Genomic DNA, 12,842 nt, shown 5'->3' on the forward strand with positions numbered 1-12,842 from the left:
AGATGAAGTCAGTGGCTGTCCTTTCCCTGGCCTTCTCTTTCCCTCTGCCCAGTTTCATACAACCTCCTTCATCTATCGCCTACACTCAAATTCTTTCTTAGAGTTTACTTATTTGTTCCTTTTGTGAGTGAGCGAGAGGAACAAAGAGACAGTATTTTCAAGCAGGTCTTAATGCTGCAATCCGCTCCCAGCCCCAGCCGGCCCAGGGCCGTGGGTATGCGTGTGTCCAGCATGCTCAAGAAGTTCTCTAGACTTGAACCAGGAATCCCCTCATGTGGGTCGACCTTACAGAGCATCGCGTTTTATTGCTGCGGCCCTTGTACTCTGCCCATTAAACTCAAATCCTTAGAGTCCGCCTCTAAGGAATCCCAACTAAGACAGCAGAGATTGAAACTCAGGTCTGGGTGATTCCAACCCTGTTATTCTGGTAATTGGGGGAGAACTGAGGGGAGGGGAGGGAGGAGGTCTGGGTGGAGGAGAGGACATGGGTGGGGAGGGACAGAGAAGCAGCCAGTCGCACCTGGGCCTTAGAGGAGCACGGAGCCGGAGGGGAAGGGCTGCGGAAGGCTGTCGGGCTCCCGAGTGGGTCTTTCTTGGTAGCCAAGCAGAGAAGGGGCGTCAGCCCCAGGGTGGCCTGGAAGACTTACATGAGGGCTCTGTCACTCTGGTTATCCCCAAGCCTCTGCTTCTGTGACAGTACCCAAGTCACTTACTCATCCCTTTATTCTGCAAGCCTTTCCCAAAGGCTTCCTTGGGTCCCGGGAATGTGGTGGCATGTTAAGTGGGTCAGTGGAGTCCAGTCCCGGGGGAGAGAGACCCATACCTTCCTGGCCGACCTTCTGTGGGGGCCCTGCAGGCACCCTAATGGCAGGGGCACGCCACCCCAGCCTGTTTGGGAAGGGGATGGGGTGCAGGAGTCGTTAGTAAGGGAACCCACTGGTAGGAACTCACCTGGACTTGATTATGAAACTGACCAACAAGACCTCAGTCCCACCAGCCCTGGTCATAAGAGCTCATCCTTGTGTAGGTTCCAAGGACATCCTGTTTATTCACCCTGTAATCCTGCTACAACTCCGTTTTACGGACAGGGGACTGAGGCCCAGGGAGGTTGAGAAGTAGCACAGTTGAACCCAGTGGTTCTGTCCAGAGCCACATTCTGGGCCACCAGGGCGAGCTGCCTCGTGTCAGCTGCCTCTGCCACTTGCCAGGCTCCTCCCAACCCCACCATGCCAGGGTTGGGCCAGGGTGCCGGGGATATGGGGGCCTGACCTGACATGGTCCCAGTCCTCACAGAGCTCCTGGCCCAGAAAGCAGCCTCGCAGGCCGACCAGGCAGACAAGCCATCTCCAGAATTCGGCCTTTTAGCTGCTCGTGGGTTTTCAGCCAAGAAAATATTTTGGAAATGCCTGGGTGAGTTTTGCAATATTTCTGCGTGGAGCAGCTGCTCAGAGCTTGCTATGGGCTGGCAGGCAGGAGGAACGGGGAGGAGGGTACTGGGGAACCCACGTAATTAAACACTCACCGTGCGCAGTCCGTGCTAAGCGCCTCCTCGTCTCCTCTGACGCCCGGGCCCGCCCGGAGAAAGAGGGCTGGTTCTCCTTCCTTACAGATGGGGAAACCGAGGCCCCGAAAGGCACACGGACCTCGCCGAGATCTCTTGGCCACTTGGCGTTAAAATTCAGCTTGACCTCTCCATCTTTCCCCTTCCTGGGGAAGGAGGCCTTCCCGACTGGGCCCCTGGTCCCGACCTCATCCTCCCGCCCTCCCTTCCCACCTCACGCGCCGCTCCAGCCACCCTGGCCTTCCTCTCTCCTGAGCGTGCCAGACTCCTTCCCTCATAGGGCCTTCGCACTCGCCGCTCTTTCCACCTGAATGCTCCCCCTCTCTTTATAGGCTGACTTTGTCCCATCTGGAAGTCCCAGCTGTGGGGCCACTTCCTCGAGGAGCTTCCCAGCTTCCCCAGGGGCTGTGATAGCTCACGCTCTCTTCTGTTCAGTGCTTGACCCTTTCCGAAATGATTTTTTATGTTTAAGAACTTGGGTTTTGTTTGGCTGGCCCCCGCCCCGAGTTCCATGAAGACGGTCGGTCACCTCGTCTATTTGTTCATCCCAGGAGCCTAGCAGAGCATGGGGCACATAGTAGGTGCTCAGTGATTGGCTCTAAGCCTCCGAGTTTCTCTCACCACTTCCCACTGAGCAGTCACTTTTTAAAAAAGTTTTCATTTATTATTTCTTTTTTTCTTCTTCTTTTTTTTTTTTTTTTTTTTTTTGAGAGGTTTTTGCTATAGGGCATGTGTGCTCAACTGAAAGACAGAGAGAGACAGAGAGCCAGAAAGCGAGAAATCACCCCCAGGGAGATGGCCATGCCGCAATCCCTTCTCCATTCTCCTCTCAGGATCTTGGGCACGCATGCACATGCACCCAGTGTGAGTTCAAGCCACTGTGTCCGGGACGCGAACCGCAGTGGACTACATGGGAGTCCAGTGACACAGCCATTATGCCAAGTGCTGGCCCCTCATTTATTATTTCTTCTGTGAGAGAGAGAGACTGCGGGGGCAGCGACCCCAGTGGGGTCTCCCTGCTGCAGTCCACCCCCAGCCCAACCAGCCCGGGTCGTAAACACATAGTCACGTTCCTGGTGTGCACAAGGGTCCTGGGACACAAAGCCAGGACCTCCTTGGATGGGTCCAGATGTGTCACCACTGTGCCCCAGCTCGGGCCTGGCCCCAAGCAGCCACTTTTACATAAACAGTTACATAAACTTTTGGTAATCTTCACTGCCCCCAAACTTGCTATTTTTTCTTGGGCCACTGTGACATGGATTCTGCCACATTTCCTTTCTTTTTTTTTTTTTTTCCTAAGGAAGGAATTTGCTTTTGAAACCTGCCTTTGGGGTTTTGTGGTGCCACTAGCTAGCTTGGGGTGGTGACATTTGATGGCGGCAAAGCTGCCATATGGTCCAGGTGTCTGCGTCTTCCTTTCAGGGGCAACTGGGGTTTGCAGCTGATTGCAGCTGTCAAGTTCAATGCCTGAGACGAGCTTTTGATTTTGCCAGGTGTGTCTGCGAGGCTGGCTCGGGGAGAGGCTGTCACTTGCCCGGCACAGAGGTGGCTTCTGGGAGCTCCGTCTAGATGGGTCTGTGCCACTGCTGCCCCCAAAATAGCAGAGGGAATTTCAAGGAAGACTTTTTCTGGGCTCAGAGCAACTTGGCATTTTTATTAGATCAAGATCACATCCAATAAAGTACAGCAAAAGCCACTTCCTTTATTAAAATGGAAACAGACAATATTTCTGAAATAAATATCGATGCCAATTTGCCCGGAGCACACACGGGCACTCAACTGGGGGATGTCTGAGACCCTGGCATTGGGGGTCAAGAGAGCTAAGAGCCACCGCTGGCATCGGCATCATGGGGGCAGATTGCCGGGCCCCACCCTCAGAGTTTCTGGTTCTGGGGGTCTGGCTGGGGGCCTGGGCTTCTGCATTCCTACCTAGTCCCCAGTGATGCTGTCATGGGCCTCGGTCCTCTGAAGCTACTGCCAGGGGCCAGTCTGCATTTTATCAGTTGCTTGGGCTACTCAGCAACTTCTAGATGGAAATGGCAGCTTCTAGTGCCAGCTCCCCTCCCATCCATCCTCCGAAGACATAAGCTTAATTATGAACCTCTTCTGCTGGCTTCCTTGGTGGGCATCGGGCACCGTGCCAGCCCTTCCGCACATCCCCACAGGGGCCTCCTGGCACCAGCCTCCCCTGCCTCATCTTTCCCGCAGTCCCTCATCCTTCTCCAGACCTTCTTTGCTAACTTGTGTATTTCCAGTCTCTCCCCACTAGGAAGGAAATGCCGTGAGACAGGGAGGACCTTGGCGCCACACTCACTGTGGCAGCCCCAGTACCTAGCACATAGTAGGGCAGTGATATGTTTCTGTGAACGGTTTAGCTCACTTCAAGCCCATCAGGAGATGCCCCGAGTTGTATTTCTATTTTGCAGGTGAAAATACTTGAGTTCCAAGAAATGAAATCACTCATCCTGGGTCACAAGCCCATCACCCCTCTCCTAGCTAACGCTATGCCATGGTTCTTCTTTATGCCCATTTGGGTAAAGTTTATTCATTTATTTATTTACTTAAATTGCTGGGATGTGTGCACTCATCAGAGAAAGACAGAGGGAAAGGAAGAAAAGGAGAAATCCCCTCCCCACGCAGGGCAGGGTCACACCGCAGTCTCTTCTCTGTTTCTCCAGCCCATCAGGACTCGGAGCGTGCGTGCACATAGGCCCAGCGTGTTTTTCAAGCACCGGGCCTGGAATCCGAACCACACAGTTCCCCGCGTGGAATCTGGCTCCCTTAACTACTGGGCTCTGGGGCCAACCTGTAAAGTTCGTTTCATTCTTTCATAAGTGAGAGAGGCAGAGACAGAGAGACTGGACTCCTGACATGGTCTTGATGCCACAACCCGTCCCTAGCCTCAGCCAGCTCTGGAACGTGGGCCCGTGCTCGCCTGGCGTACTCAGGGGGGTCTCTGGACTTGAACTTGTAATCTTCCATGGGGGTTCAGCCCTACAGAGCACCGTGTTTTACTGTTGCACCACTCTCTGGCCTCCACTGTCCTTTTCTATGGACATTTAACAAAAACTTGCTAGAGGGCATGTTTGTTCACCAGTGAGAGATTGAGAGAGAGAGAGAAAATGAGAGAGCACCCCTGTGGGGAATTCACGCTGTAATCTCTTTTCCTCCGTCCTTTCAGGATTTGGGACACACACACACACACACACACACACACACGGCATGTTTTTCAAGCCACCAGGTCTGGGACTTGAACCTTGCAGTCAGCTATGTGAGATCCAGCTGCCTTAACTACCATGCCACTGGCTGGCCTGTGCCCATTTTTGTCTGAAGCAGTGATACCCTAGTCACGCCTGATCCTAAAACATTCGAGGATGTTATTAAAATACAGACTTCAAATGGCGTGACTGTTGAGGTACTGGACTTCCATATGGTCAACTACGGTTCTAGTCCTGGACCTGGCAGCTTGCTTTCTTTTTCTTTCTCTCTCTGTCTCTGTCTCTTTCTGTCTCTGGTGAGCATGTGTGCCCTGTAGCAAAGAAATTTTTAAAAAAAGATACAGACTTCCCTAGAGAGCCCAAATCCTTTGTTTGGAGAGAGCCAGGAATATCAGCTAAATCTGATACTAAGCCAGAAATCCCCAAGGCCGGGGTGTACTTCCGGGGGGGCCCACCACCAAGCCTTCTTCACCTGGCCTGCAGCGACCTTGGCAACTGCACCTCTCCACTCCCAGCCCTCCATCCCCATGGGCCCTATGTTCTTTGCCCCACTGCTGCTTGCCCTCCTTTACCCACCACAGGGATAGGTTTTTCACACCTCCTGAAGACCTCATTCGCCTGCCAACAACCTATTTCACACCCTGTTCCTTCTGCCTGAAATGACCTGCCCTCTTCCTGCGTGGGGTGGAAAACAAGCCCTACTAGTTGAATAGGGAGCTTTTCAGGTGCTTTAGAAGTCTAGCTCAAGTGTCTGAAAGTGGCAGTCAGTCCCCACTCCTCTTCCTGATGTCCACTGTTCCGGAGCTCATGTCTGTGAGACACCGTGTTATGGTGGCTACAAGCCCAACCTTGGAGCTTCCTGGGTTCAGATCCCACCTTGGACAATGACTTAACATGTCTGCACCTCAGTTTCCCCATCTGTAAATTGGACGGAGTAGTGACACCACACAGAGGCAGCATGTTGAATGATTCCTGTGGTGCAATGAGGGCTGAAGGCACACGTGTCCCCATCATCCCTCGTGTGTCTCCCTCCCCATCGGACTGAGAGCACCCTGAGGGCAGTGCTGCGACTCACTCACGTTGTGGACTCAGCACCCACTGGGGACTGACACGGCACATTCCCAACGCATGCTTAATAGAGGAACCAAGGAACCAGCGGCTCTGGGAGGAGTGGCAGGTTAGGTGGGCTTAGCCTATACCAGGTGTGAGAGAAAGACAGAGAATGTTACAGCTCAGAAACGGGGTCTCCAGAAGATGGACCCCCTATGCCTCCTAAGATAACTGCTTCAAGGTAGACCAGACGGCCCAACCTGCCCTGTCTCCCAGATGCCCTGTTGTTTATTCATTCAATATCCATGCTGTGCCAGAAATTGTGCCCGACCTGGGACACAGTCTTCAGTAAGAGCAGAGTTGCCTTTATCCTCCTGTGACATCCAGCTTGGTAGGGGAGACCAGGAGGAGATGAGTGAACAGATACTCTCAGTACGATGGTGCCTGTGAAGCCCCATCACAGCAGACACTTACAGAGCAGGGTCAACTCAGGAAAGCAGTCAGGGTGCCCTTGCTGAGGTGGTGACACTGTGGGCCATGGATGAGATGATAGTGTCACTAGCTAACACCTCGGTGTCAGCCTTGACTCATTTCTCCAACCCCCTTCTAGAGCTGGCATCTCGTTACTTTCACATCCATCTGGTATCTGAAGTCCGTGAGGAAGGGCTCCCACACAGGGTCCTGCTAGGCTTGCTGTCTCCTTTATATCTCACATCCACTTGTAGGCTCAGAGAGGTGAAGTTGCTTGTAAACCGTCACACAGCTTAGAAAAGCATTCGCATAGCCCCTAAGTGGTAGAGCCTGGCTTTGAACCTTTGACTATGGGACCCATAATATTTTCCCCTGAACTTGTACCCAAAGGAGAAGAGGCTGAGCAAAGAGCCTCTTTATAATACTCAGATTATCGGAGCAGGAAGGGTGGACAGAGTTCATCTCCCCATGTCAGGAATCAACCCATCCTCTCCTTCCATAGTTTCCTTATTTATTAAAGGGGGAAAAAAAGCCAGCTCAGGACTTGCTTCTGGCCAGGCCGGGTGCTAAGGACTGAGGCTCCAGAATGAGGCTGACCCAGTCCCTGCCCTGTCCCCAGCTGACTGAGGAGACCACACTGCAGCAAGAGACAAGCATAGGGAGAGAGTGGAGGGCACAGGGGAGGGCTAAGGCCTCTGTGGGCCATGCAACGCCTCCAGGAGGGAACCTTAAAAGAAGGAAGGGCTTGTTTCAACAGACAGAGAAGAAAGAGCAGGGAAGGGCATTTCCAGCTGAGGGACTAGTCCGTGCCAAGCCATGGAATAGTCACAGAACAAAGACTCGGGGTGAAAACGAAGGTCACGAAGCAGCCTCCCGTGGGCCGAGTCCAGCCGGAGAGACACTGCTTGGCCCACAGACGGTTTAAAATTGCTTAGACACTTGAATGGTCATCATTTAAAAGCCAGGAGAGTCTATCTTGGAATCCAGATTCCCAGTTGCTCTGAACTTACCGGGAGTCTGAGCACCCACGCCCCACGGAAACAGTTGGTGGGGGCCGAGGAACTGCCCCCTGCGGCTCGCCTGCCCATGTCCCTGGTTTGCTTGGCCCAGAGGCACTTGGACTTGGCCCTGCCCAGCTTACAGTTCAGGCCTTCATTCTGACTATGCCTGGCCCAGAAGTGGAGGGATGGGACAGAGGGAGGTGGCGGGGCGGCTCTGGTGACACGCCCTCTCTATGCTCACATTGTAAGTGGCTCTGGGCCTCGAGCCCCTTCTGGAGACCAGAGAAGTGGAGGAGCCCCCCTCAAGTCCTCGATGCCTTTGCCTCCAGGTGGAAGGGACAGAGAGCCTGATTTTTTTGTTTTGTTTTCAGATGAGAAAGAGACTATGTGTGAGTAAGCGCAGGAGGGAGAGAGAGAGACGTTATTATGACTTGATTATTATTATTTCAGGACAGAGGGTGTGGGTGCATAAGAGAGACAGAGCAAGAGAGACAGAGAACCCCCAACAGGGCCTGGTTATGCCACAGTCCCCTTCCCTCCAATTCTCTATCCCGTCAAGGTCTAGGGCAAGCACACATGTGCCCACAGGGGCCAGACTTGAACCCTGGTCAGCCACGTGAGAAGCGACTCCCTATGGACAGTGCTAAAGCTCTTTGTCATAGGGCCAGCTTGAGATGTGACAGGGTCTCACCACATCACACACCTCCTGCCCAGTATCCCAGTCAGCTGGGACCACCGACAGGCACGGGCCACCATATGTGGCTCTGTTAGGTGGAACTGGGAACTGAGCCCTGATCTCCCAGCCACTTCACAGCAGCTCCTCCCACTGTACCACCACGGCTGGGCCCAGAGAACTTGATTTTAACTCAAGGAAGCAGAGCGACCCTGGTCTTTCTCGTTTCTTTTTTTTTTTTAAGAGGTTTTTGCTATAGGGCGCGTGCGCTCGCCAGACAGAGAGAGACAGAAAGCGAGAAATCACCCCCCAGGGGGGATGGTCACGCCACAATCCCTTCTCCTCCATTCTCCTCTCGGGATCTTGGGCACGCACACACACGCGCCTGGCATGAGTTTAAGCCACCGGGTCCGGGACATGAACCGCAGTCGACTACGTGGGAGTCCAGCGACATAGCCATTATGCTAACTGCTGGTTCCCTTTCCTGTTCCTTAACACACACACACACACGCACACACACACACACGCACACACACACACACACACACCCGGGATCGCTTTCTCTCTGTTCCAATAATCTCCACAATCCTACCTGTTGGCGGCCGTAAGAGCAGCTACTATCACTTCTAAATACTCATTTGGAAAAACAATCAAACCTTTCTGTGCACCAAATATTTGCCTCTAGAATTAAAAAAAAAAAAAAATCCCAAACACCTTTATCTTGGCAGCACGCGCCCAGAGAATGCCACTGTTTCCGTGACTGGGGCCAAAACAAATATTTTTTTTCTGAGGCTAAATGATTCCAGAATGTTTGCAAATTGTTTCCCACCTCTTAAAAAAAAATAGTGAAATTCAAAAAACATGAACAATTAAAGAATGTTAAAAACAGAAAGTCAAAAAAAGCCCAGGCCAAAAAAAAAAAAAAAAAAATCACAGCCACACACTCTCCCCACAGTCGTCACAGTCGTCACAACCATCTTCCTCTGGGCCTCGTCCCTTCCAGCCTTTGTTATTAGGAAGAGTCTCCCAGCAGTCAGAGCTGCTTTGGCATGGACGAGGAGCAATGAGCTCTCCATCCTTAGAGGCGTGCAAGCAGGAGAGGAATTCCCACCTCCCTGGGTCTCTACAAAGAGCCCGTCTGACTGCAGTATGACCGACATGAAAACAGAATGACATGGAACAAATTTCTTTTAGTGCCAGAGTGGGAACTGGGAAGAAAATAATGCAGTCCAGCCCTGTGGTAGCTGGAATCCTAAAACAGCTGCTTTATTCTGACTCAGCTCCCTCATCTGTGAAATGGGTGGGAGCTCCCCCACGGCTCGCTGTGCAGTGGAGATGGACTCCTGGAGGGTGCGTGGAGAAGGCTCCCCTCATTCCCTTCCCGCCCCACCACGCCAGACTTCTCTACTCTTAGGTGTCCTTCCATCCTCACCTCTGTTGACCCACCAGGGAGCACCCACCCCGGGGGTGGTCATGGCTGGCTCTCCTGGGCTCATGCTCTAGTGGGGTGGGGCTGGCAGTGTGCACCTCGGGGTGGGCTGGGGAATCTGGGATATGTGGGCTATAGGCAGATGTGCCTGTGGGAAGGTGGGCTGGTGGGTGCGTGGTTGGGTAGCAGGATAGGTGGGTGCAATGGGCGTGGAGGGAGGGTTGGGGTGGGGAGAGTCATAGATGCCTTGATGGGTCAGTAGCGATGGCAGGTGTGCGGCCAGGTTACAGATGAGTTGGAGAGGGGGTGGGCGGGCAGCTGATAGGGCAGGAAGGGGTGGAGTGCTGGAAGTGACCCGAGAGTGGGTGGGTTGATAGGTGGGGCACAGTGGAAGGCCTGGCAGGAGACTGGGGACAGAAGATGGCTGTCAGCACTGACCACTTCATCTTTTGGCAGGACACCAGCCACACATGGCGGATTCCTGGCCCCGGAGCTCCGCGCAAGAACCCCCGCCAGTGCTGGGTCCTGGGGCACTGGGTGTGACCGACACCCCAACCTGGCCCTGTACCTCAGGCCATCACTGGCATCACCCCCTGCCACAAGACACTCATTTGGTGCCACCGGAAACCTGGCCCGTGTGCTGTGAATTCACCCAGCCTGTGTGGGAGACACCGGGCCTGTTCTGTCCACCACTGCCTGGGTCTCAGGGCCCCAGAGATGGGCCGGGGCATCCCGAGGGAATGGACGGGACTGCACAGAGTGACTTTGGGGCATCAGCTCCTAACTCTTGCCACCATCATATGCAGAGCTGCAGAAACATGGACGCTGGCCACCGAATGCCAGGGCACCCAGGAGCCAACCAGGAAACTAAGGGGGAGCCCAGGAGCAGCACCCTACAAGGGCAGGGAGCGGGGCTTCCTGAGGGGAGGGGCACGCAGCAGGCACACAGCAGGGGCTCAATAAATGCTTGTTGAACCTGTCGTCTTGCAGTGTCTGCAGGCCGGCTGCACTCTGGGTTGTGGCCGATCACTCCTGTCCCCTCCTAGTGCTCCAGGGCGAGAGCCTGAGTATGTGGAGGCCAGACCCTGCAGGATGGAGTGAGCCGGAGCCAGGCTGGGCCTGGGAGCGAGGCAGGCTGGACTGGGCTGGCAGGGCTCCCTTGGGTAGGAAGGTGGCAACTTGGGGGCCAGGCAGGCAATGTAAGGGGCAGGATATGGGCCCTCAAGCCCAGGCCCACCACAGGGTGAACAAGCCACGTTTCTTCTCCTGATGGCTTAGTGATGTTGCTCCCTGCAGCCTCCACGGGGACCCTTTACCTGTATCTAAGGGCCTCAGTTACAGAAAATCCTGGGGGTCAGGGTGCCTGGGGGTCAGATTCCTATTACCCAGAGTCACAGAGGCTGGATGAACTTGCCTTAGATTACAGAGCTAGCCAACGGCAGAGTGGGGGTCTGAACCAGCGCTTCCAACTCCAAGTTCAGGCATCTCCCAAGGCCTCGGTTCTTCCCAGGATTTCTAGAGCTTCCCCCCAAATTAGAACACATCCTTCTTTGCTCCTTTGTCACTCATCTATTCATCATCCATCCATCCTTCCACCATCCACTCATCCATCCATCCATCCATTCTTCCGCTCATCCACTCATCTGTCCATCCACCCATCCATTCTTCCGCCCATCCACTCATCTGTCTATCCATCCATCCATCCTTCCACCCATCCACTCATCCATCCATTCTTCCACCATCCACTCATCTGTCCGTCCATCCATTCTTCCACCCATCCACTCATCTGTCCGTCCATCCATCCTTCCACCCATCCACTCACCCACCCATCTATCCATCAGGCATCACAAGCACCCGTCCCTCTATCATTCCATCATCTGTTCATCACTATCTCCTTCCCTGTATTAGACATCCATCCATCATCCCTGCATTGCCCATCCTCATTGTTCAACCATCCACCTGTGCATCTGTCTACCCACCAGTGCAATTCATTGTGCCCCTACAATGCGCCACACCCAGTGGCAGGCACTTGATATGGGAGACTGGTGTCCAGGACTCACAGATGGGCAGGACAGATGAGGCAGACTCCTGTAGTTCAGTATATGAAGTGTAGGAGTTCCCAGCTCTGAGGCCAGACTGCCTGGGCTCAGAGTCCACCTTGGGAGATAACTAGACCTCTCTGTACCTGGGTTTCCTCACCTGTTAAAGGGGAATAATCTTTATACCTGCTTCTTAAGACTGTGATGAGGATTCAATGAGCTAATTACGCGAAGCAGTTAGAAAGCTGTAAATGCTGTACTGGGGTTTATTACCATGACAAGGATAGACACGGGTGGGGGTAGCCCAAAGGCAGCACCTACTCTGGGTTGGGGCAGGAGGCAATGTGCTCGGGGAGGCTCCGGTGGGGAAAGGACATTTCATCCAAGGCCTGCGGACTGACTGGGTATCTAGGTATCGGGCAGGCAAGAGTGAGGGGGTAGGAAGTAGGTCATAGGACTTTCAGCTCTTCAGTGGCAGGTGTGGGGAGGAGGGAGGTGGAAAGGCTAGTGGGACCCCAGCCGCAGAGGTGCATGGAGCCAGGCTAGCAGGGACCTGAGGCTCCTTGGACACTTCAGTGGGCAGCGAAGAAGCTTTGAACAAAGGAACTCTGGGCAGGTCCCCAAGGCTCAGGGTAGAGACTAGACGTGGGAGGCCCAGCTCCCCTTCTCGTCCCTGCGACACTGAAGGAAAGGTCCCTGGGTTGGGACCAGCTTGGCAGATCCAAGAGCTGGTTGGGAAGGACCAATGAGAGAGGAGAGATGGTGTGGGGTTGGGTGTGGGGGGTGGGGAAGATGGAGGCTTCAGGTGTGGATGTCTTTTAAGTGTCCAGGGAACACCCAGGTGTGTGCTCACTCATTTATCCCTTCAGGATTCATCAAGTGAGTGATTTGTGAATTCACTTTTCATTCGTTCAGTAAAGACTGAGGATCTCCTGTGTGGGACTGGAGATGGGCCTGGGAGAGACTGAGGCCCAGTTGCGAAGGCCTCGAATGTCAGGATGGGCATTTGGGCTTTGGACTCCTGCAGGAGGGGCCGGGCTGGGATGTGCTGGGCAGGAATCTGGCCTGGGCCACCAGACACCTTGAAGCTCTTTGATTCTCACCTGGGGCCCTCCTGAAGTCAGCGAGTGGACACAGGAGGCACAGGAGATGATTTTAGTCAACACATGGGCAAAATTTTAATCTATTTTAATAGTCGTGTTTATGTAAATGTATATTAGAAAAATGTATAACGGGCACATTGGTCCTGTGGTTTCAGAGACATTATTACTTAGGATGAAAACAAGATAAGCACTTACGTAAAAAGAAAAAGAGTTGGTTTAAAGAAAAATGTTAAATAAATAATCCTGCAAGTGGTATGTGATTCTGGTATGTGAGAGTTCGAGTGAGGGCCATTGCTA

At 53.5% G+C, this 12,842-nt stretch overlaps 1 protein-coding gene across 1 annotated transcript in view; it reads left to right on the forward strand.

Annotated features, from left to right (window-relative positions):
- Positions 1 to 11,031, forward strand: part of GSG1L (GSG1 like) — a 166,928-nt gene extending 155,897 nt beyond the window's left edge. The window contains 2 exon segments of the mRNA XM_006172132.3: positions 9,860 to 9,914; positions 9,916 to 11,031. Of these exon segments, the coding sequence (XP_006172194.1) occupies positions 9,860 to 9,914; positions 9,916 to 9,946 (86 nt within the window). The 3' untranslated portion in view covers positions 9,947 to 11,031.
- Positions 11,032 to 12,842: the final 1,811 nt, after the last annotated feature.

Source organism: Tupaia chinensis, unplaced genomic scaffold (genome assembly GCF_000334495.1).
Source record: "Tupaia chinensis unplaced genomic scaffold, TupChi_1.0 Scaffold000231_1, whole genome shotgun sequence".
NCBI lineage: Eukaryota > Metazoa > Chordata > Mammalia > Scandentia > Tupaiidae > Tupaia > Tupaia belangeri.